Consider the following 26,417-nt stretch of genomic DNA (forward strand, 5'->3'; position numbering starts at 1 on the left):
TTACTTTTGGAGTAGCTATTGGTCCTTACCCTGCTGTGTGAAGAGGGCAGGTTATCCAGGTCATCAGAAAGAGATCTCCGGTTCTTGGTCAGCGGAGCGTATCTCTTCCTGATTGGCACACTCTGTGTTTTAGGAGGATTGGTTGTAGTTCTCCCTTTAGCAGCTGTCCATGGCTGTTTGCTAGTATGAATAGGGGTTGAAGAGGCGCTCTTCCTGGGTGATAACAATGCAGGCCAGCCGGTCGCATCACAGATTTCAGAGCGCTGGGCTCTGCCTGTTATTCGTCCACCCAAATCCCATGGAAATGATTTACTCTTCGGCTTTGAACCCAGAGAGTTCCAGGGAGGACTACCACTTGTAGATTTATTACCCGGTACAAAGCCCTCCTGTTCCTTGGAATCCTTGTAGCTGCTAACTAGCTGTGAGTTAGCATACACTTTTCCATTATTTTGCAACACTGGTAAAGTGGTGTCATTCCCACAACATAGTCCATGCACTTCCACGTAAACTTCCAACCGCTACATTTTCATTTCCAACAGAGCCATCTTCTGTAGAAGTTTGTGGAAGTCATCTGTAGGGAACGGAGGCATTTTGCTACCAACTAGCTTAAGCTAAATAGCATGCAGTAGCCTACCAGGCTTTAGCTGTCACTAGGCCACGCTACTGTAAGACTGAGGTCGTCGTAAAAATGTTGAAATATGGCTGAAACCCTCCGTCTATTTACGAAGATTAACTGTCCCTGTGATAAATTAATGTCCAGGAGCCGTTGCTCGAAGTTTTCAGAGAATAAGAATAGGAAAATCAGCATTAAAAGTAAGCAGAGGCAAGAGCAAGCAGAAAAGCGTCTGCACTGTAAGAAAGATACGCAGAAATTCACTGTAGTCGCTTTGGATAAAAGCGTCAGCTAAATGCAATGTAATGTAATGTCACTGCACCACTCTATGGGATTAGCGCTTAAGGTTCTGTTAACAGCCACCAAACGGAAGGAAGCACATTTATTTTTCAGTTTTTCTATTTATAACTCTGCTCCAATGCCATTCAGTAATACAGAAGCTTTGCTACTACAAGCAAACCTCCGGCCCAATAACAGAACAGAGTTGTGTGTTCAGAAATGGTTTATGAGACACGTGTATGTTGGTTTTGGCTTTGCCTTTATACATACATAAAGCTTTAAAATAGGGATTTTTTAATGAGTAAGACAAAACGAGCAACTGACCAATCATTTCAACTGTGTCAATTCTAAGTCATTTTCCAGTAGATAACCTTTGAATGACCCTCTTCTGTAATCTGTGGTTCAAAGTGTTACTGCTTGGGTCAAATTGTATTGGGAAACACCGTGATGACGTCTATAGCCAAGTGTGGGATTACAATGGTCAGGCTTAAAGAAAAATTGAGAAAGGGAGGGAAAAAGAGAGGAACTATAGCTGGTGTGATTAGAGCTGGTGAGACAGAAGTCATTTCTAGATGAGGGTGACAGCAAAGAGTTAAGCCCGACAGGACTTACTGGTGATTATATAGAGCTTGGACAAGAAAGTAGGGTTCACATGTTCGTGTGTGTGAATCTTTTGTAGTTCCTAACCAACATCTTACTGCGTCCACCACACACACAAACATGAAACAATCAGTATGCATAGACAATCATAACCATGACCCCTTCAGCTATCTTATCTTCATCGCTGAGGCCAGATAATCCACATAGGTCCTTCAACACACATTCACATCGTAGTGTCCATGGTGCTTACCTCCTAGCACGTGCTGCAGTGATTTTCTATTTAAAAGGAATGGCTTATCATTCACCGAGCTGAAGAACACACTCACCTTAGCTGTCTTTTTGCTCCTAGTTCTCGCTTTGGTAAACTGGATGGTAATCATGTTTTTCTATTATATTAAAATGCTATAGATACGCTTTGCTCCGTGCAGAACATATTAACCCTCCATACTGTTTTCAGTATCCAAGGACTGTTAGCATTGTTCCACAAGTGGTAAAGTGTCAGCAATCACCTTAAGTTATGCTTCAGCTGATACGATTTATTAATGAGACAATTTATATCAAACATTATTTTTCCAAGATGTAGAGCACTGCAAGACGCCAAGCGACTTCAAATCTCCTTTTGTAAAATGCTGTTCTTTGAAAATATTCTGTGGTATGAGGAGGATTTTATTCTTAAACAGGTGTATACTGCGAACCAATTCAAATATTAATACAATAATGTGTTGCCTATGTGTATCAGCATTCAAATACATTTATATTCCCCAAATGAGTTGCAAATCATTATATTTCATTATCCCTGTTCTAATTTATTTGATTATTAATATCAATATGGGAGCAATGTTTTTTTTATTTTACCAGCACGAGAAAATGTCAGTGCAAGTAGTAATTTCACAGTCATTTAATGAGTAAATCCGTTCTCTCTGTGGTGTCTTCAAAAACATAGATTTGTAGCTAAACAGATTTACACAAGCCATTTAAGTATGCATCTGGAGCTGTTCGGTTCCAATCAATTTCAATTCAAGTTCCACTGGAATTCTAAAGTAGTATAATTGCATCAAAAGTATAATATTACATGACCTATTGGAATGTGGGCAGCGAATAATGCGAGTTTTCATCCAAATTGAGAGGATTTTATTGAATTGAATGATTCTCGTGACATATTTCCAAGTCATAATGCAATCGCCATTTTTGTGCAACTGTAAACAATATATTCAATTCATGGATGTGGACACTCAAACTGCATGCTTCTGAATCAACGAAGTGAGGCAAAGCAATGGAACGATTAGTAGGAGTGGAATTCAGGGACCTACTTGAAAGGATTCCAAAGGATTGCCTGCCAAGCAAGGAATCATTTCAAAAATATTGCATCATTTACGAGACATTATGCCAAATAAGGTCCTAGAGCGAGAAGAAAGGCAACTGTGTGTGAATAATAAATGGACTGCATTTATATAGTGTATTTATGTGGACTTTCATAACCCAAGTCAATGCTCCCCCATTTACTCAAACAAATAGAGATGCAGAGGCAAAGCATGATCTACCATATACCACACCAAAAGATATTTCTCCTACCTGCCAGTGGTGTTGCGGAGAACCACCAGGGCATCGGGGAAGCCGTCCAGGTTGTAGTCCCCGAAGTGCAGGGCCATGGGTTGGCCTGCTTTCTGTGGCACAAAGCTCCACACCGTGTCCTTAGACTTGAAGTCCGACAGCACTGGTACCCACTGCAACACATCAGGAAATGAACAAGACATGAATCAGAATAAGCCAATACAGTCCTTGATGCAATGATGGTGAAAGGGAGGAACACAGGAGGAAGGTTAAAAGATACAAATAAAAACAGTAGCTGAGAAGTCTATTTCAAAAAGTATTTTAGAGTGCTTAAGCAGCTGTGGTTCGGTTTATTTTGCCTTAATCAAGAAGGGAAAAAAAGTACAATTAAGTACTGGTCTGGTACTTTGCCTTCAAAGATATGAGCAACACAACCTCACTGCCACGCAAAATAAAGTCCCCGTCCACTTTCCAGTGAAAACAAAGAATGAGCACCAAGCGAAAAATCTATTTTTATCATCCCTGAAAAAGTCGCTGTTTCAATTATTACACGTCAAAATTATCCAAAGTTCAGTTTTTCTTAACTTTTACTTAAAAGAAAAGGGGGATAAAAGAAAAATATCTGTGGCTTCAGGCCCTCCACAGAGAGGTCAGACAGGGTAATCAATGGGACCCTGTCAGTCGATGCACATTTGTCTGTGGGAAACACTTTATCCCAGCTACATTGTGACGCTAATAAGGTTAACACTTGTAATGTTAAAAGTCAAAGTAGTGACTGTAGATGCTGCATTAAAATATAAAACACTGACGAGCCAAGGAAATCCCAGTTTATGTGTTAGCCTGATACCTGCCACGTGTCCACCAGCAGACTGACAGGCTACAACATGATTTGCATAAATAGGTTGTCTAAGGGGCATTATGCAGGTGAAATGTAAATGTGTTTCCGAAATAGATTTTTAAATAGGCAAATTCGTTTGTTTGCGTTCACACCACAAACTGAATTTCAAATTCTTGGATCTCTTAGGAACTAAGGTTTTGGATGAAGGGAGTGAAGAAACGTTAGCATGGAAGGGATTTTCTCAAAAAGGCATGCAAACCTACTATTTCTTATCTAAGTTTATCATGCCATTTCTGTTGTATGGAAAAAAACAATTGTACCATTCTTGCATTCAGGGTTGGGTTCAAAAGTGGTGCTTAAACTATGATAGACTAAATAACAACAATTTCAAATGAATAACTAATGATTGCCTCAGTGGATGAGGGCAGTAGTGAGGAGGACTGAAATTGCCAACCACAAACCGTGCAAGCCTTTCAGAAAAGATAGAGCACTTCAAAATCACTCCTTGATGGTCAATTGATGACTTTATGTGAAGCACTAAAGTGAAATAATAATATGATTGAGGTTTTTGCCTAAATTGCACAAGTGATAGCAATCTCCTATCTTTGATTTGAATCTACAGAAACATAAGTGCAAACTGACTCCAGAAAAACTTTCACATTTACTTAAAGAAAAACATTTACTTTAGAGGTAAAAGAAAACCACATATGTTGGTAATAAAATGTAGCAACTCCTCTCGATGGTGTGGGGATATTGCCCTAAGACAAATCAGAAAAAACTGAACTAATCTAAAACGACCAATAGATGATGAAAGAAACCAGTTTGAATTGTATTTGTACCAAATTGCCACTTCACTTGGTCTTTTAATATACCAGAGCTGGATTTGTTATTATTGTTTTTGTGAGTGCTCATAGCCTGCAGTCCTGCCTTTAAAGCCCTACTCTTCAGCATCAGACGCAGGTACTGAATAAGCCCTCCCACTATTTTAACCCAAATGCAACAACAACAAGGCATCTTTCCCTCATCTACACATTTCAAATGTCAAGGTAATAGGGCCCTGCTGTAATGTTGCAACTGACTGATGGATTTGAAAGGAAACACTCTAAATGCCTCTCTGAGATCATAATTGCCTCTGCCACTTTATATAAATGAGATTTCACTTAGCAGCTGCATTGACACAGTAGCATGGTTTTAGCCTTGACTCTCTGTTTATGTCATTACATATGTCTCTCTTCCACTTAATGCTGGTGACTGAATGCATTTTCCCCTAATCCTTACTCAAACACCATCACGGGCTGGAGTCTATGATTAGTATGTATCATCTGTTCAGTACAGGGTGTTCAGGTTGGTACATTAATTGTTTCTCACTGGTACAGAATATGAATCAAGTAATTACAGTCTTTATTGGACTAATAAAGTTTTATCACAGTCCAAGTCTTGCCACAAGTGGAACATGCACTTAGTTGGTAGTTTAAACTAATAAATTCTAATAACTGCTTTGCAATAAATGCTGCCTTTAGTCTATAGCAGGGGTCGGCAACCTTTTTGATATGAAGTGCCATTTAAAATTGTTTTTGTTATCAGCGTGCCGAAGATCGAGAATTATCAACGAGGGGGGGGGTTGAGGAGCTTGACGCTCGTGAACTATCAGCCGGAGCCTCGCTGCGGGGAAGCAGTGTGTGGACCTGTCAACGAAACTTAAACATTTACCACATTTAAATAATTGGTTTAAACGGCATTATAATAAGGACAATCGTCCGTTCTGTGATTCTCCAGAACACACATGTTATGATATTAGGGTCATGCAGAGTGAGATGAGATCGCTGTCCCTTTAAGAGAGAGAGATAGAGAGAGAGGGGTGTGGCTTGTGCATGTGTTTGTGGATGGTAGAACGACAGTGAGCGAGCGTGTTTCTGGAAGTGAAACGGGAAAGCAGAAAAACAGAGGTCTGTGATGTATTTTGTGAAACAGAAGAACAGCTAAATAAATGCAACGGCCTCCCAAGAAGAGCTCGCCTCTCTCCAGTCATTTAAGCTAAAGTGGGTTATTGAACCTGAAGCTTGTTGCTGCTGCCCTCCTCGACTACGGTCTGGGAGCCGACAGGAAAGTTCAACACACAGATGGCCAGTCCGCCCCTTTGTAGCATATTATTTCGATGAGCAGATCGCCACTGGGCTTTCAACTAAAGACACAGCCACGCAAAAACTGCGGCATTTGTACAGCTCCTTATGGGTACTGCAATTAGTGAAGTGCTTTCCTCCGTGGTGAAACGATCAGCACTGCACCACAGAGGAAAGCGGCAGAAAGTCACCTGGAGTTAAAGAGAGCGGGGCTGCGTTGCGTGCATGGCTTCCTTCTGCAGGTAGACGCGCTCTGGCGGCGGTCTTGTTCAGGATCCGAAAATACAATTTAAATATTATTGCACACTTATTCCTAGTGTGCCACTGGTTACGATGCCGCGTGCCAATGCTGGCACGCGTGCCAGGGGTTGCCGACCCCTGGTCTCTAGAGACTAGAATAAATGTCTTTTTTTTAAAGAATGGGTTTCATTGAGTTGTTTATTGAACTGCTGTATTTGCTGCATGTAGTTTGTGGTGCAGTTAAGCTGTATTGCAATATACAGAGGCTATTTAACCTATATTTAAATAAATGTGGCTGAACACTAGTCAGTATAACACAATACTGTGCAATGGAATCACAAACTGCCATTTCCAAAACGACAGTTTCCATAAAAACACAAAAACTTAAAGAGGACATATTATGATCAGTTTCAGGTTCATATTTGTATTCTCTGCCTCTACTGTCTCCATGCTTTAATGTTCAAAAAGCTATTTATTTTTCTCATACTGCCTGTGATGTAGCACCTCTTTTCACCCTCTGTCTGGAACCAGAGCCCAGTCTGCTCTGATTGGTTAGCTGGCCGGCTCTGTTATAATTGGTCAACCGCTTATGGCGCATTTCCACCGCAAGCCTCGCTCGGCCTCGCTCGGTTTGGTTAGGCCTTATTAGGCCCGGCTCACTTTAATGATGCGCTTCCATTACAGTTTAGGAGCTGGGGCAGTAACTATAGTAACGCAGTGTAGGCGGGGCCGTGACATCATCTTCAATGAGCACCCGTGAGCACCCCAGAAAAAACAACATCAGCCTGCACTCAAGCTACTCATATCTGTTCAGAAACTAGACAAAAGTTAAACAAGTACAAACCACTGACTGTCTGTGTCATGGCGAATACAGTCGCTGGTTTATTTATGTCTGTATAGGCCGTTGTGAGTGTGGACGGTCGGAGAATATAGCCTATATTGCGTTAGCTTAGCCGATCTCCATTTAGACAACAAATCAAATCACGTTTTATTTATATAGCACATTTTTAAACGATTTTTTGGTCGAGCCAAAGTGCTGTACATATAATAACATTACCCTACAGTAAAGTCACTTTACAGCAAATACAACAGCACAGTTTGTGCAGAATATCAGTATGAGAAAACGACACCCTCTGTTCTTAGACCCTCACATCGTACAATGAAAAACCTCCGGAGAAAAACCCACAGTTTAAAGGGGAAAATGGGAGAAAACCTCAGGGTGAGCAACAGAGGAGGGATCCCTCTCCCAGGACGGACAGACGTGCAATAGATGCCGTGTGTAAATCGAAGATACCTTTTACAGCGTAGGTAGACCAAATGTTTGGAAATGCATGTGTTTATAATAAGAAGATCATGCATTTTAAAAGGTTTTTCGCCTGCCGTCTGTCTGCAGACTTTTCAAAGCATTAATTCATGGTTTTTACTAACCGGTATCAGTATGTTGTTACTTCAGCATCATTTTTGAAACGTGTATTACAATTAAATCACGGTCAAATATGTTCATCTCGTTGTAGTTGTAGCCCCCTTGACAGCGATTCTCTCTCTAGTTTAGCAAACTCAGCCCGACTCAGCCCTGTTTGTTGGCCTCGATAGAACCACGATTTAGTCGGGCCAGAAAAAAAGGTGAAAAATTAGCCCCGGGCTAACTGTGACAGTCATCCACACCAATCAGAAGTGCTGTGTTCCACATGTACCAGCCATTGTTAACCAATCAGAAGTGGCCCATGATAGAAGGTGATACACAGATTGGGAGTGATCTTGGAAGCCAATTTGACTTTTGAAAGCCATATTAGAAGCATGACTAGAAAGCTGAAATATAACATTTTCAAATGTAAACATGTTAGGAACTCATTAACCACAGAAGCATCGAAAACCTTTTTGCATGCCATGATACTATCACATTTTCACTACTGTATAACCTGCTGGTCCCAAGCAACTACTGTAAGACTGCTATGAGACCACCTGCGGTTCTTTATAAACAAGCCTTAAAAGTTATGGATAGAAAGTCATTAAAACACCATCATTGCAATATACTGTCCATATACAAACTTTTCAGTTTTGATAGTCTTGTTCTACTTTCCCGAGTTCAATTGGTATTCAGAATCATTCACAATTCTTGCAGAAACTCCAGATCTGCATTAAATGCAGATCTAACCATCCCTCTGAGGCGCACTGCCTTTGGACGATCAGCATTTCCGTTTACGGCCATCAAGCACTGGAATACTCTTCCAGTTGAACTTAAAACCTGTACTGATATTAACTCGTTTTCTTATGGCATAAAACAAATTATATCAAGCAACCAGTCATGCCAACATTAATTACACTGTAATCTGAGTTTTTTTATTTGAACTGTATTGTCATACTATATCTTAGATATTTTATTTAAAGGTGGGGTAGGTAAGTTTGAGAAACCAGCTCGAGTGCGCTAGAATTTGAAAATACACAACCGGAAAAAATCTGCCACTTCCTCACAGAGCACCTCCTCCAACACACACGAACGCGCACATGACCAATGAGGGCAGGAGATAAGTTTGTGCACAGATGGAAGGCTGACAGGCAGGTAGGCCATCCAGTTATTTTAGCCGGGCCGGCTAAAATGATTGGTCGTGCTTTTTACAGTACTGCGGCTTCCACAGATGACATTTTTTAATGGATTTTTTTGTCAAAGCACTTAAGATATTCATTGCTATCGGGATGCTAAGAGAATCCCATGGAATATCACAAAAAGTGTATCTCGAGCCGGTTTCTCAAACTTACCTACCCCACCTTTAAGTGTATTTGAAGTGTAATAAGTATTATGTTCGTAACCTGTATTTAAATCAGTCTTTATAATTATTTGAGTGACCGAGATCATGTAAGTGTATTTCAAGTGTACTATATATTAATTTATTGAGCTGTACTTAAATCAGGTTTTAAAATTGTATGACTGATAGAGATCATGCAGTGTTATTATTTGTTTATTGATTGTTATGAACCTGCCTGAGGACCACATATGGAAATTAGCTATTAGCTATAATCTGGGATATTGCATCTCTTCTCTTTGCTGAGATTAATGTTTTTGTATGCATGGTCCTTCTATAAATAAATACAAATATGACAGATTGATCCAATCACCTGCCAAGTATTTTTGAAATACTTTTCCAAATGGCTTCCAATGGAGCTTTCCAAGATGGTTTGGTGTAACAAACCATCTGAGTCAGGTTAGTAATGCTCAATCACATGTTTTACTTCTATTACAGGGTAAATCTTAAACTGAAGCTTGACTTTAAAGCAACCCAACGGAAGTTTCATGTACGTTTAGTTATTTCACTCGTAGCTCGGGCTGCAGGGGTGCTAGAGACGGGAGCATGTTGATGCGACCTTCCTACCCGGAAATATGGCCGCATTTTACAATAAACTTCCGTTGGGTCGCTTAAAAACAAATATCGCAAATCGAATCGCAATCGCAATATTTGTCAGAAAAATCGCAATTAGATTTTTTTCCCGAAATCGTGCAAGCCTAGCCAAAACTAGGCCAAGTGGAAGCGCAACCAAAAACGGGCCCCGCACGGCTCGGCACGCTTAAAGCGAGCTCCGCGCTGCAGTGGAAACGCGCCATTAGAGATGTGTTGGAACTGTCCCATTTACATGCACAAAAACCTATATAGCACATACAGGATAGGGAAAAACCCAAAAAGCATGATAGGGCCCCTTTCACATTAGGACAGCTCAACATTTTAAATAAACTACAGTACATACACACATCTTGCCTTCCTACAAACAGACCTATACACAATCCATCATCATAGGAATATTTTTGTATTGGATATGTATGTGAAATATTGCTACACTCAATACATTGCTATTGTCAGATTAAAGCAATAGTGGAAACATGATTGAAAGATTAGGGTCTGTTAACCCTTTTGATGAATCAGCCAGGCCAATATGTCTTCCGATATAACCAAATATCCGATCGGTATTGGTAAATATGGCCGATAAGGAATGGCAATGCACAAGAGCAAATCTAGGTTTTAGGTAGTTTAAAGAGGGTGAAGCCAAAACATAGTTTGTCAACCAGGGAGCTGCCAATTTAAAATATTCAACTGTAACATTCCTCACTAATTTTGGTCACAATCTTTAAAAAAAAAAAGCAGATCTAAGGAATCCATATCAAGATTGTTGTTAATGTTAAAAAATAATGCTATTGGCTTATATATCATTTGTTATACAGTAGACCTCCAAATATATCACAATTGTCTACGTAAATCCAGTATCGGTGTATACTTTCTAAGGTAATATCATAATAACATTGATTTTAAAACTGCTCATTAAAAGTTGATTTGCATTGCATTTAACTAACTAACTAACTCATGTAATACCTTCTGTGGCTTTGGTTTCCAGATATAACAAATAATTCATTTTAACACTCACATAACAAAGCAAAATGGCACTTTAGAACCCTGTGTGTGTGTGTGTGTGTGTGTGTGTGTGTGTGTGTGTGTGTGTGTGTGTGTGTGTGTGTGTGTGTGTGTGTGTGTGTGTGTGTGTGTGTGTGTGTGTGTGTGTGTGTGTGTGTGTGTGTGTGTGTGTGTGTGGATCCTAGGAAGGAGTTGGGCCAGATGCTGGGGGGTTTAAACTATTCATGAATGTTAAACAGAGAGAGCAGGTGCAGGGGGGAGTCACCAGAGAGACACTCGCTCTCACCAGAATGGCCTCTAATTGCTCTTAATACGACCAGCATGTCTGAAAAAGACAACCACGGCCTATCACTGATTAGTTTTAAATGTATCGCACAAGCTATGATGTGACTGATGTGAGTTTCCTCTGAGCCAGCTGTGCATGAACGAGAACACAGGTACTGATGTAGAGGTCTGTTTGTAAGGGTGGCAGGCATGGTGCATGATGTAGCCAAGTGATGCCATTGAATCTAATATCTTTAACCTTATAAAGAAAATACCTTTCAAAATAAAACAATCACAATGATGATAAAGCAATGATGGTATCTGATTAACTATTGAACAAAAAAAGTATATAAGCCTACTGGTAAGCAAACAAAGCCACAACATGTTTCATTAAGCTTCATTTAAGTTTAAACTGCAAAGTATTACAGTAAAAAATAATAAATGCTAAAAAACATCACTCCTGCCTTTTCCGTCTGCATTCATAGTCGGGTAAAAAAAAAAACTTGCAATTATTTGTTTCATTGTATTTGCCTAATCACTGTTTGACACCAACACCAAATGTAAAGAAGTTGTTTTGACTTCAAATATAGAAATTGCGCCATTTCAACAACATGTCGAAGTGTCCTTGAGCAAGACACTAAACCCCAAATTGCTCCGTAGGCATGTTCTACGGTATTGAAGTCTAAGTAGTTTGCATTGGCTGGAAGCATGAGATAAATCATGTAATTGGTTAAAAGAAAAGGGGTCTACCTGTGCAACCAGAGGGACAATTTTAATATGTGGTCTTCAACCCTAAACGATATTTTACTGAAATGATCATAGGTATCATAAATGTTTTTATTTGACACGTTAGCTGATTCCAGAAATTGAACATATAAATCCATGGTAGGCACACAAACCTTTCTATGCTTTTTAGTCTACAACCCCTTTTTAAGGCACTGATAAGAAAGAGTGTAGTTTTGGTTCTTATATTGCAACCCACTTGGTGTCTCGCTGTAGTGTGCCGAAGTGAGTCGAGGGTGACAGTAATTACGCTCCTCTAAATACAGATGGTGCTTTAAAAGCAGGGGAGTGATAAACCCAGGTTGAATATTTTTCAGTGGATAAGAGTTAGCTCAGAGCTTCTATGCCCCGCTGCTTAGTCAAGCCCTCATTAAATGACCGTTGAGTGATGTTGCAATGTGTTTTAAGAGGCTGCCTGCTTGCCATATGGGCGTGAAGCTGGGTTATGATTATCGCTGCTCAGAGGATGGGAGTGCTGGAAAGGACCACTGTGGTGGCTGGCAGTGAGAACTCAAGAGAGAGAGAAAGCTAAATCAGGGAGGCTGCTGCTGCTGGTAAACACAATGCTTGACATTGACGAATACAGTGGGGAAAAAAAGTATTTAGTCAGCCACCAATTGTGCAAGTTCTCCCACTTAAAAAGATGAGAGAGGCCTGTCATTTTCATCCTAGGTATACCTCAACTATGAGAGACAAACTCAAAAAATCCAGAAAATCACATTGTCTGATTTTTATAGAATTTATTTGCAAATTATGGTGGAAAATAAGTATTTGGTCACCTACAAACAAACAAGATTTCTGGCTCTCACAGAACTGTAACTTCTTTTTTAAGAGCCTCCTCTGTCCTCCACTTGTTAACTGTATTAATGGCACCTGTTTGAACTCGTTATCAGTATAAAAGACACCTGTCCACAACCTCAAACAGTCACACTCCAAACTCCACTATGGCCAAGACCAAAGAGCTGTCAAAGGACACCAGAAACAAAATTGTAGACCTGCACCAGGCTGGGAAGACTGAATCTGCAATAGGTAAGCAGCTTGGTGTGAAGAAATCTACTGTGGGAGCAATTATTAGAAAATGGAAGACATACAAGACCACTGATAATCTCCCTCGATCTGGGGCTCCACGAGAGATCTCACCCCGTGGGGTCAAAATGATCACAAGAACGATGAGCAAAAATCCCAGAACCACACGGGGGGACCTAGTCAATGACCTGCAGAGAGCTGGGACCAAAGTAACAAAGGCTACCATCAGTAACACACTACGCCGCCAGGGACTCAAATCCTGCAGTGCCAGACGTGTCCCCCTGCTTAAGCCAGTACATGTCCAGGCCCGTCTGAAGTTTGCTAGAGAGCATTTAGATGATCCAGAAGAGGATTGGGAGAATGTCATATGGTCAGATGAAACCAAAATAGAACTTTTTGGTAAAAACTCAACTAGACGTGTTTGGAGGAGAAAGAATGCTGAGTTGCATCCAAAGAACACCATACCTACTGTGAAACATGGGGGTGGAAACATCATGCTTTGGGGCTGTTTTTCTGCAAAGGGACCAGGACGACTGATCCGTGTAAAGGAAAGAATGAATGCCATCAGCAAGGGCATTGAAGATGAAACGTGGCTGGGTCTTTCAGCATGACAATGATCCCAAACACACCGCCCGGGCAACGAAGGAGTGGCTTCGTAAGAAGCATTTCAAGGTCCTGGAGTGGCCTAGCCAGTCTCCAGATCTCAACCCCATAGAAAATCTCTGGAGGGAGTTGAAAGTCCGTGTTGCCCAGCGACAGCCCCAAAACATCACTGCTCTAGAGGAGATCTGCATCGAGGAATGGGCCAAAATACCAGCAACAGTGTGTGAAAACCTTGTGAAGACTTACAGAACACGTTTGACCTCTGTTATTGCCAACAAAGGGTATATAACAAAGTATTGAGATGAACTTTTGTTATTGACCAAATACTTATTTTCCACCATAATTTGCAAATAAATTCTTTAAAAATCAGACAATGTGATTTTCTGGATTTTTTATTCTCCTTTTGTCTCTCATAGTTGAGGTATAACTAGGATGAAAATTACAGGCCTCTCTCATCTTTTTAAGTGGGAGAACTTGCACAATTGGTGGCTGACTAAATACTTTTTTGCCCCACTGTATAATGGTATACTGTCCAACACACCCGACCCATTTACAGAGGTGGGACCATTATTCCTCATGTTAAAAAAACCCACCGGGGGCCAACATTGAAATGTCAAGACATTTATTGACTTGGTTGACATGAGAGAGGAGATAAATCAAAGACGTGGATCGAGTTTGGATGAATGTGTACGTGAATCTAAATCGTGATCTAAAATGAATGCTTATAAGATAACTCTAACCAAAAGACATGTTGCTTGAATCCAAAGTCCATATCTATTAATGGTTATAACTAATGCACTTGCCATTCAGGATGAGTTGGTTTGAAATTGGGAAAGACGTTCATCTAACAATGGGTTTTACCAAACATTCCATTGCTTGTCAGTAGTTATTCTCAGAGTATGCACACATGTTTTCAAATGGCAGCTACATCGCCAAACCTCTTCTTAGCATTTAGTCCAAGGCAAATCAATTCACTGGTGAGTTATCTTTATGTTGGGGTCCCTTTCGCCGTCCCCCTTAGGACAGAGTTGCTGGTCGCCAGTCTTATCAGCAGACCGCTGTGCTGGTAGAGGCCCTGAGGCAATCAGTGAACTGTCCTTCGCTTCTTTTATTTTGCTGATTAAAAGAAGGAGAGAGGAACGGCACGGAGAATACTAACAGCATCTAGTCAACACCACAGAAATACAAGCACACAAACACTCAGAATGTCTGCGTGTCATCAGGTAAAAGAGATGTCTGGAGGCTCTGGGATGGCATGATTGCCGCTGATTAAAGCCATTTTATTCTATAAGTAGGCATTCATTACCTGAAGGCAGCATGGTACAAGAGCAGAGTTTGAGGGGTTTGAAGGTTGATGACATTAAGTTAAATAAAGAAAGTGTCAGAGGCACTACAATGAGGAGACTATAATTAGTATGCATATACTTGTATGCATGCAATGCATCAAATATATGATGAATAGATTCCAAAACAAGCAGAAATCATCAGTCCAAGATTGAACCTGCCTTATTATTAATACATTCAACTTGTTCGACTCGAAACAAACACAAGCATTTCATTATCATGGCTCTCCCGCTGTTATTTATACATTATATGGTTTCCTGGCAATAAACTTGATTGTGCTTTTCAATCCTTATAACATGGATATGTGATTATCATATTGCGAGAGCATATGGCAGAACAAGAGCAGATGATGGAAGATTCATAGTAATTGTGGTAAATTAGCAGACGATATTAAAAAGCCCAACGCATACAGTAGGGGAAGTTATAAGATTGGTCTTTCTTAACAGAACGATAACGTACGTAATTTCTTCCTCAGCAAGATAAGACAGCCTTTCCACTGTGATTGTTTTATTGCTCCGCAGTATTGTGTTGGGAATTTGGAGGAAATCACAAGGGCCTCTGTGAAGATATTCACCAGATGAAATTATTTCTTTGATTTGAGATGTTACGATGAATAGCCGACCTGACGGAGGCACTCTTTAAATATGGTTACTCCTACCCTGTGGCAGTGGAAGTTTTTGACATTTAATCACTAAATATAACAGAGTATTTGAATAATGTCAAGTGTATATCTTTATACATTAATCTGCGGCCTAACGTCCTCCCAGTCAAACAGAGCGCTCCTTCGTCTTCATAACTCGATACTGACAATTGTCGGTTCAAATGTCAACATATTAACACTGAATTGTGTGTGTGTGTGTGTGTGTGTGTGTGTGTGTGTGTGTGTGTGTGTGTGTGTGTGTGTGTGTGTGTGTGTGTGTGTGTGTGTGTGTGTGTGTGTGTGTGTGTGTGTGTGTGGTTGTCTTTGTGTCTTGCGGCAGACATCAAAATGACCTAGTTAATGGAAATGAAGTCGATGATGGGATTTGTGCTAGGGAGGTAATCTGATACCTTTAATGGTAGTGAGGGGATGGATCCCGCATACAAATAGCTCTTTATCAAACAGCGATGGAAAACACGGCCGTGTACAGACAGCTTATTGTGCACACACTTGGATGCATACACACACAAAATTGAAGTGTGAGTATAGAAACGCACATAAATACACGGAGGGGCACAAACTGACATAAAAACACTCTCCTGGCTTTGCTGATGAATAAAGTGAAAAAGTGGCGGCATGCTTGCAGACTCCCATTGATTCAACTTGGCGGTGAGGGCTCCCGCTTCATTAGGCCAAGAAATTAAAATGTGGGCGGCCTGTGGTGGAGGTGGGAGGCAGTGGGGAGGGGAGGGGTTACGGGGTGATGTGGAGAGGTGCTTGTAAGATTGAAAGACAACAAGGCTGCCTTAGGCAATAAAATGTTTAAAGAAACAAACAAAAACAGGTGTGTAATGAAGCAGAGGCTTTTATGAGGCCAGCAATATAATGACTAATACTTATCACATTAGAACATGCACTAAAATACATCATGGGAGGGAGGCTGTGGCTCAGTGGATAGTGTGCTGGACTTGGAATCAGGGGATAACAAGTTTGAGTCCCACTGCAGTCAGCAGGTTGTTGTGTCCCTGGGCAAGACACTTCACCCCAAATTGCTCCTGTGGGGATTGCTCACAGTACTGAATTTATGTAAGTCACTTTGGATAAAAGCGTCTAACAAATGACATGTAATGTAATGGGACTGAACAGGCAAAGTAAAAGTTATGCATGTATTGCTATACACATGAGCAATTTTGATTGTGGCGTTGAGTAAGGGCATTTTAGGGGATGCAATGTCTAAAATAGTCTATCCTTATAAATATTTATCAATCACCTAACTTAAATATGTTAACAGTTAATTACAAGCAGCAGATTTTCTGTAAGAATCCTTTATACTAAAGCCCTATTGTACTTTTCTTCGTTGCTTTAATCCTTTTGAATCCATGCTTTCGTTATCCAGTAGGAGAACCTTAGTTTAAAAAACCCTGCAAAAGCTCAATATTTAGTGTCCAGTTTCCAAAATCGAACATTCTGTGTGTTGCTCACATCAACTGTGTTGACAAGCGTGTCTTCCTCAATTCTGTCATCATCTCTTTGTTTTCCCATACAGGTCTTCAAGTGCGTGTCCACATTGAGGTGGCTGTCCATGGATTTAATCCAGTCATTAAGATTCACTTGCCAAATCTCATTAGTGTGCAATGTAGAAAGTAAGTGTATGATTACCCATTTCCAAAAATTAAGAGTGGCTTCACTGAGCACAATTTAAGCAACTACACCCAATTGTATATACATCCTGTGGTTTTATGTTTGTACTCTGATTTGAATGTACTCTTCTCTAACTAAGTATGCAGTGTAGTTAGGGATGGTGGGAGACTTCCACTGCCGACATAAGCACATATTGTGTAAGGGTTGATAACAGAGTGATGATTGTTCAAACTTCCTGTGGTGGTACCACAAAAACATGATGATATTTTTAACCTTTATACTGTATCTATTTTGAGTATTATTCTGCAACTCCTTTACTATGGAGTTCAATTGCACCTTGCACTGACATGTATTCATCCAAAGTACCCAGGTATACTGTATGTTGTGATCGAAAAGTCTTTTTAGCCCACTTAATTTTCTAACGAAGCAAAATGACCTGGAAGTACCAATGTGGCAGCAATGATAAGCGCTGTTGAAATGTTCTAGATCAGGGGTGGGTTTTTTTTTTTTTAAAGAAATCTAGACCGCAACAAAATTAAACAAGCGAGTGCCTGTTTTTCCTGGCCACGGTCAGGGTCCTTGAACACAAAATGAGCCTAACGTGTCATCACGTGGTATACGTCTCGTCTGACAGGGGTGTAGTGCTGACAATGGCAGTACACATAAGGAGCCGTACACATGCCGCAATTTTTGCGTGGCTGTGTCTTTAGTTGAAAGCCCAGTGGCGATCTGTTCATCTTTTCATACTGATCATACAGTCAATAACTTTATTGTTATTGGCATCTGGTTAGCTAGCTATGCTAACGAATATAAGAAGCCTTTTCTACAACCAGTGAGGGAAAGGCACATCTTTATATGATCATTATAGTTATAAAAAAATAAGAGAATCAAGTAAACTGGTATAAAATACTATATGACAGTAAAACAAGTTGTTATTAATAAACAAGAATACAGTTTGAAAGGGTAGTGATTTGTAAAATATCCATAAAGAAAAATTAAATCTGCTTACAGTTCTGTTTCATATGGATGTTGAGAGATGTATCTATAGATCTCTTCATTTTGCTCTCAAAGTGCACCAGATTGATGCTTTTAACTTCAACATTTAAAAATGTGGAGCATGCCCCCGGACTCCCGGAGGTTAGGTGTCCCCCCCTATTTAAATTATGTTCACATGGATAGGAAACTAAATACATTTGCACACATCTTGTGTCCATATCTTTCTGTTGTGGTAGTCATGCCACAACCGTGCACGTGCAATGCATGCGCGAGTCATGGTAAAATATCTGAATTAAGAGGTTGCTTTTTCTTTGCACAGCACGAAAGAAAGGCCAAATCAGTTGGTTTTTTTAAGCAGAGGTTGAGTTCAATCATTTGTACGGCCCTCGGAGGATGTTGTAAAAATTGAAATGGCCCTTGAGAGGAAAAAGATTCCCCACCCCTGTTCTAGATGATTGGACTAAGCTTCAATCCTTACATTAATATCTCGTTTAACATATGACATACAAGACCATTCTCTAAGTAATGAAAGGAAATAATGCTGTTTAGTGTTTCCTTATGGCCACAACCTTTTAAGTGTCACACCATTCGCCTGTGATGGACATTAGCGGATCATGTAAGTAACGGTGCTTATTTAGCCTTTTTCGTCTTGTGCCATACCGTGGTAAAATGCTTATATGTTTTGCATTTTCTAAAACTTGGGTAAACCAAAATGTGAACTATGAACAATATTCTTACTAGTGTCAAATTATCCATAAAGTCAACATTTCATGGTGTTTGTTTAAACGTTGTTTTTTTTCGTTGGATATTTTAAGTATGCACTGTAGTACATTTAAAAGGCCTAAGAAGTAAATCATATATTGCATAACATGGAATTTCAATTGTTGATGAAGCTATATTTTTCACTGTTTCCAACATCCATGCATGAAACAACCCCATAATAAATGGGTGAAGTATCTATATGCACTTTTACGAGTCCATCTACATATAATTGTAGTTTTCACACATATCAACAACATTCACTGGCACATTACGTTGCTCAGTGACAGTGGGGTCGGACTCTCATGCGGCACGATTGCATTTTTCTTCCCATTTTCCCTTTACCCCATGACATATTTCACTGAGGTTACGGAAAATTGTCTAGGAAAATAAATGGGACCTGATTTTTAATATTCGATCGCAGCGACAGATGGCTTTTTATTAGCAGGTGTAACTGAGGTCATAGTTTTTCCCCCAGTAAAATGGAGTCAGTGAAGGGGACAGAGAAGGAGCCAGAGATGCAGCGAGACCATATGTCTCTGTGTCAGCTGGGCAGGGTGGGGACAGTGCTACCTGCTGTCAGTGTCACCTCTTTGACCACTGAATGGCCAGCGGACTACACTGACTGGGAGGAGGATGTCTGGCTCACACTGACTGCCCTAACAGCGTCTGGGCAGCAGTAGGTAGCTGGTTCCATTTTCATGGGGGTGGTTTTTGTGTCCTGCGTTTGTGCTTGTGTGTCTGAGGGGTTTGTTAACTTTACACAAAGGAATGTGCACAGAAGTATATACACAACAATAAGAAGTATAGTTTATTCTTAATAATGTTGTAGGAGGTATTCTTTATTGTAGATATTGAATTAACTGTATTTTCTAGGTATAGGCAAGAGAACCTGAAATATATATATTATAAAATATGATAGATGGATGGAAAGATAACCGTTTAGTTTATTTTAACCAAAACAACTGTGTGTATGGGAGAAAGACATTGAAATACATTAAAGAATGCCTGGGAATAAAATTAAGTAATCAACACAGTATGCAAATGTACTCTGTCTACTACCTGTTCATGACTTAATTCTATTTTTGGAGAAATGTTGTACTTTTGTGCATGCTGTAATGTAATTCAAGCACTAAAATGTACTCTTGATTATGTCAATCAAGATAAGATAAGATTGTTTAAACCTTTGTAAGCCCAATGGGGGAATTTCAGGATGCTTTAATTAAATGATTAAAAGTCTAAGAAATATTCAGTGAAAGAATGTTCATGGTGGTCTGTGTAAATCTGACATTTTTTGAACAGTGGTTAGTTTAGTAACTATGTATTTGTGAAGCCATTTCATCAAGACTTAGGATATTGAGATTCTTTTCAACAATATTGTACACATATATTTTCCGATGTTCAGGAGAGCTTTCCTTTCAAATAAAGAAGACAGCTAAATCCATTTTTGTTTGCTCCCCTCCGTTTCAAAGTCATTGACATAACACCCACAGACACACCATTACATTATGCTCTGCAGTAATATCCAATTGTTTAACAGAATGTTGGAGTAGCTGCAAAGTAGAATAAATGTGATCAGTGCGCGTGTGTGTGTAACAACAGTGAATGAAGCGCAGAGATTGTTGGAAGCCCCCATGCGGTTTCTTTCAAAATGATGAACTAAAGGCCTGGAGCTGCTGCAGAGGTAGAGGCAGAGCTGGGGCTGAGACCGCAGGAAGAACAAAAATGATTTGCTGTTTGGAGATGAACTATAGATACACACCAGTTGCTACTCAGCGGGACTCCATTCACACCCGAAGCCATCTCAACATGTCTTTGCCTGTATACATATCACTAGTCCTATTGTTTCTCCATTCATCTTTTCTGCTTCTCCCACACCCAATCCCCCTGGTGAGATGTACATTGGAGACTTGCGATGAAGCGACAGAATGAGCGTTTTCACACTACTTTTCTTCCTTTTCCAATACTCGTTTGCCTCCTTTTTCTTCCTGCCTTTGGTCCAATTTTCCAATTCCCCTCTTTTTATACATCAGGCTCATTCCATTTCTCTCCATGTTATCCCTTCTTCCCCCTTCTTTTGCCTCCACCTTCTCTGTTATTGTCAGTGGGCAGATTCCCCTAAGGGACACTTCTGCTACTAGCTGCTACACAGTAATGAAACCACACACCCACACACACACACACCTACATGTAGTGTAAGAGTGTTTATACGACAAATAATGATAAACACATAACATCAATACTGCGATGTAGATAGAAATATCATCTGAATGTGTATGCTACTACAGAGCCCTGGAAGGGACATAACACATGAGATATCGCAAAACTTTCTAGAATTCAGTCCCCGTCACAGCTACCATTTTGGAAAAAAGCAATGTCGGGTCAGGTTAGGTAACTCCCGTAGCCCCACAGCCGTCTGATGACACAATCGCCACCCGTCTCCAAATAGTCCGATCTTCCTCCAGCCTCTTGCACTCCACTACCGCTTTGATTGTCCACCTCTTCATATCTTTCCGCCATTCTTTGTTGGCTTTCCTGAACATCATCTTCTTCAACTGCACCATGCATGATTGTATTTGCTACGCTACCTGTTTGTTCTTATTAACCACAGTACCTTTCTAGCAGCTTTCGTCAGTGTTTCAAGAACCCCTGCCAGTGTCTGTCTCTCCTGTTTTACATGTTTTCCATGCCACCCCTTTCGGTATATGTGTTGTATGTCCAGGTTTCCCATCCGTAAATTGCAATGACCGAGTCAGTGACTGCCTCTGTTTTTTGTGGAATGAAAAGGTTCTTGCTACTCCATATGTTATTTAGTTTTGCAAGATGACCGGCAGCAATGTCCAATCCTCTCCTCACATTCAAGTCCCAAGCGCACTGCTTGTTCAACAAAGACCTGAGTTATACACAATGTTAGAAATGTAGGGTAATATTCATGAATACATCGATCATCAGACCACAATTCAGACAAGAATTAGCTAGTGCACCATGCCGTCACTCCACCTCACTTCTTGTCGCCAGAACACTATTTCATTATTAGGAGATTGGTTGCTAGCTTCAGAAAATAACCTTTTAAAAAACAGAACCAACACAAGACCTAGCACTGGGGGTAGAATAATTTTGATATTGACCATAATGAAAACATTTTATTTTCCAAATATACCCTCCCCCTTATTTATGCTCCTGATCAGTCATGCGCCTCCCCCCCCCCCCCGACCCATTCCCCCCTGCTGCACCCCCCATTGTCCCCACTGCCTGGAAATGGCCCTGTTACCTCTCCCACCTCTACTCAGCTCCCGGCTCACTGACACTTCTCACATCAACCCCCGGTTCTTCTCCACCCGCTGACGACACCTTGTCCTTCTCAACCTACCAGGTGAGGAGGGAGCTGCAGAAGTGTAAAGCGAAGAAGGCGGCGGGTCCAGATGGCATCAGCTCGAGGCTCCTCAAATCCTGTGTGGATCAGCTGTGTGGGATTGTGGAGCTTCTGTTCAACCTGAGCCTGAAGCAAGGGAGGGTACCACAACTGTGGAAGACGTCCTGTGTGGTACCTTTGCCAAAGACCCCTCACCCCAAGGAATTCAACAGCTACCGGCCGGTGGCGCTGACATCACAGCTGATGAAGACCCTGGAGAGGCTGGTCCTTGGACACCTCCGGCCCCTTGTGAGACCATCAATGGACCCGCTGCAGTTCGGCTACCAGCCTGCCATCGGGGTGGATGACGCCGTCATCTACCTGCTGCAGAGGTCCCTCTCCCACCTGGAGGAGGCTGGGGGCACTGTGAGGATCATGTTCTTTGACTTCTCCAGTGCCTTCAACACCATCCAGCCCCCGCTCCTGGGGGACAAGCTGCAGCTCTCGGGGGTGGATCACCACCTCACCTCCTGGATCCTGGACTACCTCACCAACCGTCCACAGTACGTGAGGACCAGGGAGTGTCAATCAGACACCATCATCAGCAGTACAGGGGCCCCCCAGCTGGCACCGTTTCTCTTCACCCTCTACACTGCGTACTTCACCCACAACACCGCAACCTGTCACCTGCAGAAGTTCTCTGACGACTCCGCCATCGTTGGCCTCATCACCAACGAGGACGACAGGGAGTGTACTCCCTGTCGTCCTCGTTGGTGATGAGGCTGACGCAGGACTTCACCTTCTGGTGCCAGAGGAACCACCTTCAGCTGAACGCAGCGAAGACCAAGGAGCTGGTGGTGGATTTCAGAGAGCGCCAACCCTCCCCCCCGACATCAGTGAACATCCAGGGAGCAGACATTGAGATTGTGAAATCTTACAAATACCTGGGTGTTCATCTGAACAATAAACTGGACTGGACTGATAATTATGCTGCTCTGTACAAGAAGGGACAGAGCAGACTCTTTTTGCTGAGGAGACTGAGGTCTTTCGGGGTACAGGGGGCACTCCTTCAGACCTTCTTTGACTCTGTTGTGGCATCAGCCATTTTCTATGGTGTGGCCTGCTGGGGCAGCAGCATCTCGGTTGCTGACGGGAAGAGACTGAACAGACTGGTAAGGAAGGCCAGCTCTGTCCTGGGGAGTCCTCTGGACACTGTGGAGGTGGTGGGAGACAGGAGAATGGCAGCCAAGCTGTCCTCCCTGCTGGACAATATGTCCCACCCCCTCCAGGACACCCTGTCCTCACTGTGCAACACCTTCAGCGACAGGCTACTGCACCCCACCTGTCACACGGAGAGATATCGTAGGTCCTTCCTTCCTGCAGCGGTCAGACTTTACAACCAGCACTGCCCCTAGTAGAACCTCCTACACACACACACCACAACACAGACTATAACACCTCTTGCTGCTAAATACAAACTAACTTTGTGCAATATGTGCAATATATACAGTATATGTCATTAATAACTGTTTAATTTATACCTGGCCGCTAAATCAATCAATATATATATGCCATTAATAACTGTGTAATTTATACCTGGCTGCTAAACCCCTTGTTACTGTTACAAGGTATGTATCTTGTATTTTGTAGATTGTGTAACTTGCTGCTGTTAAATACCGTCAAACTATGTGCAATATGTGCTTTATCTGCAATACATACTTTATATACATATGCCATCTTTTATAACTGTAATATATACCGGGCTGCTAAATCCTAAGAACTGCTACAGGATTTGATTTGTAGATTTGATTTGTTTTTGATCTGTATTTTTGAAAATTATGTAACTTTTTTTTTTTCTTTTTTTTTTTTTTAGCATATTGTTTATTATATTATAACTTAGTACTTTTTTAGCATATTGTTGTGTGGTTTGTTTATTATATTGTAACTTAGTACTTTTTTAACGCATTTCAGATATGCAACACTAAGCTGTCTGTGGCTCTTTCCTGCTGTAACGCTGCACATTTCCCCTCTGTGGGACTAATAAAGGTATTCTGATTCTGATTCTGATTCTGATTTGTTTCCCCATACATGTTCCTTCTGGCCCTCCGTAGGCTTCTGTTGAAGAAGGTTAACATTTTGGTGGGGTATTATTATCCCCACTCCATGAAAGCATGAGACGCTTGGATAGAGCCTGGTTTCCTCCTAACCCATCCCTCCCCGCCTCTCGTATTCGACAGTGATGACTGTCTCTCAAACACAAAGTGACAAGAAACACAACATGTGTTCACTTCATCCATCAGTGCAGATAAGTCCTCCTCTCTCTGCCCCCCCCACTCCCTTCCTTCAACACTCCTCCTTTCACTTTTTCCTTCAATCTTATTTTTGTTTTGCTGCTGACAGGCAAACAATAGAAAGCATATCCACAGGGAGTGCGCAGCTGTGTGTGCGTGTCTTTTGTGCGCACATGTGTGTGTGGGGGCGGACATGCAGATAAGCCTGTCATATTTCTATTTTGGATTGAATAAAAAGAGGAAGCTCGTTCTCTAGTGGCAGAGGAAGGAAAAGCTCCTGCCAACTGGTTGGATGTGAGTGAAAGGAATCACGCAAAATGCTACGTAGGTGGTGGTGGAGATGATGTGTGTTAATAGAGTGTAAGAACTGTTGGTGAGCATGTTCCATGCACACACTTCTGTGTGTCGTATATTTGGGATGGGATTGAATGTGTTTGTGTGTGCAAATGTGTAACTTCCATCTTGCAAGGCTTTGCAAACCAAGTGACACACTGATGTCTTTCTGAGCCACGTGTTTAATGCCTCCCTGAAATTGACAGCTATTGTAAACAGAAAAGGGGGATCTGGCATCACAATGGAGCCACTGGAGAGGCTGGCGTCAGAGAAGAAAACTAATAAGGCATTAATAACATAAAGAAGATAAAGGCCAGAACAAAATGGCATTACAGTAGCTATATGTTTTGAACTACACAATCTCCTCTAAGGGACATCTTTGGTCCTGGTCATGAGAGTAATTGCAAACCTCTAAGACTTTCCACTGACTTAACTCGGCTCAACTCCCTTTTGGTTCCAGGTCCGTTTCCCTTCTGTTTCCGTCTACAGACAGTAGCACCTCAGAATATATCTGTGATTCTCAGCTGATCAAACTGGCAAACCCTGTACAAATCCCACGGTTTGCTCTTTTCATCATCGAGGACTACAAGCTAAAAACTAACATTCAATTGCATAGATATTACTGGATCAATTTGGGATATCTTGGCCGAGAACACTTTGGTATGATGACTTCAGGAACACAGGATTGAACCACCTCTGACTGGTAAACACCCTATCACTTACCGTGATAGGGTGTGTTGTGTTACTTACATAGTGATGTCATTATTTCTCAAAATTAAGTCCAATGGAGGCTTTCCAGGCAGGGGAGGATTGTGTGTGAGAGAAATGTATCCTAGAGGGAACTTTGGTAACATTTGCATGCACACAAACCTACATAGCACACTACAGGAAAGGGAAAATGCCCCAAAAAACAATAGGGCCCCTTTAATTTCACCTTCTAGTATTGGCACAACTTGCAGATATGTTTCATAGAAAAGCAACAGGTAGTTGGCACTGTCTACAACCTTTGTTCACCCACAAAAAAAAAGTAAAATTGAGTAGCAAAGGCAGGGGTAAACTGCAGCAGAAAAGAAGAGGTAACTGAGGATGGAGGGGTATAATACGAGCGACCTCTCTCCTACAAGAACTGATATTTGGATTCCTCTGAGCATGTTATAAGAACTATTAGAAAAGAGGACAGTGGGACAGAGAAGTGTTGTACTAATCAGAAGACAGTAACAGAGAACAAAGCAGTGTCCCAGAGGCTGACAGAGTTGAGCCAAAGGTAAGAACAGAGAGCAGAGTAGTACACAGTGGGGTTATAAGGAATGGTAGAGTGGAATAGTAAAGAGCAGTTCATAGAAGAGTGAGCTGAAAACCAAGCGTATCCATTGGAATGACTTTTAGCACAACTGCAAGTGTGGTTGTGTGTGTTAAGTACCTCTTTTGAGCCAGACTTGGCCATGTAGATGGCACTGCGCTGACAGGCGAGATCCGAACACACAGGGAGGAGGTGATCCTGGTAGCCATCGCCATCTGCCAGAAACACACAGAGAGAATAAGATTGAGTTGCAACAATGTTGAATTGAACCGGGGAAGTGAGGTCCTTTGTTTTCTAAAAATGTGCTATTTTAATATTTTCACTCCATCAGAATGCCACGGTTTTGTTCAGGAGTCGTCTTTGAACACAGCACAGTTTTTTGGCAACAAAGAAATTGTTCCAGTTTTTTTTCCGGTTTTGTGCTGGGTCACAGGAACACCTGCTTGT

At 41.4% G+C, this 26,417-nt stretch overlaps 1 protein-coding gene across 1 annotated transcript in view; it reads right to left on the reverse strand.

Moving 5' to 3' along the window:
* Positions 1-26,417, reverse strand: part of itfg1 (integrin alpha FG-GAP repeat containing 1) — a 188,001-nt gene that overhangs the window by 100,873 nt on the left and 60,711 nt on the right. Inside the window, exons 9-10 of the mRNA XM_079664764.1 lie at positions 26,091-26,185; positions 3,065-3,216 (exon numbers count right to left, since the gene is read on the reverse strand). Of these exons, the coding sequence (XP_079520890.1) occupies positions 3,065-3,216; positions 26,091-26,185 (247 nt within the window). The remainder of the gene's footprint in view (positions 1-3,064; positions 3,217-26,090; positions 26,186-26,417) is intronic.

The sequence above is a fragment of the Notothenia rossii genome, assembly GCF_949606895.1.
Source record: "Notothenia rossii genome assembly, chromosome: 2".
Taxonomy (NCBI): Eukaryota; Metazoa; Chordata; class Actinopteri; order Perciformes; family Nototheniidae; genus Notothenia; species Notothenia rossii.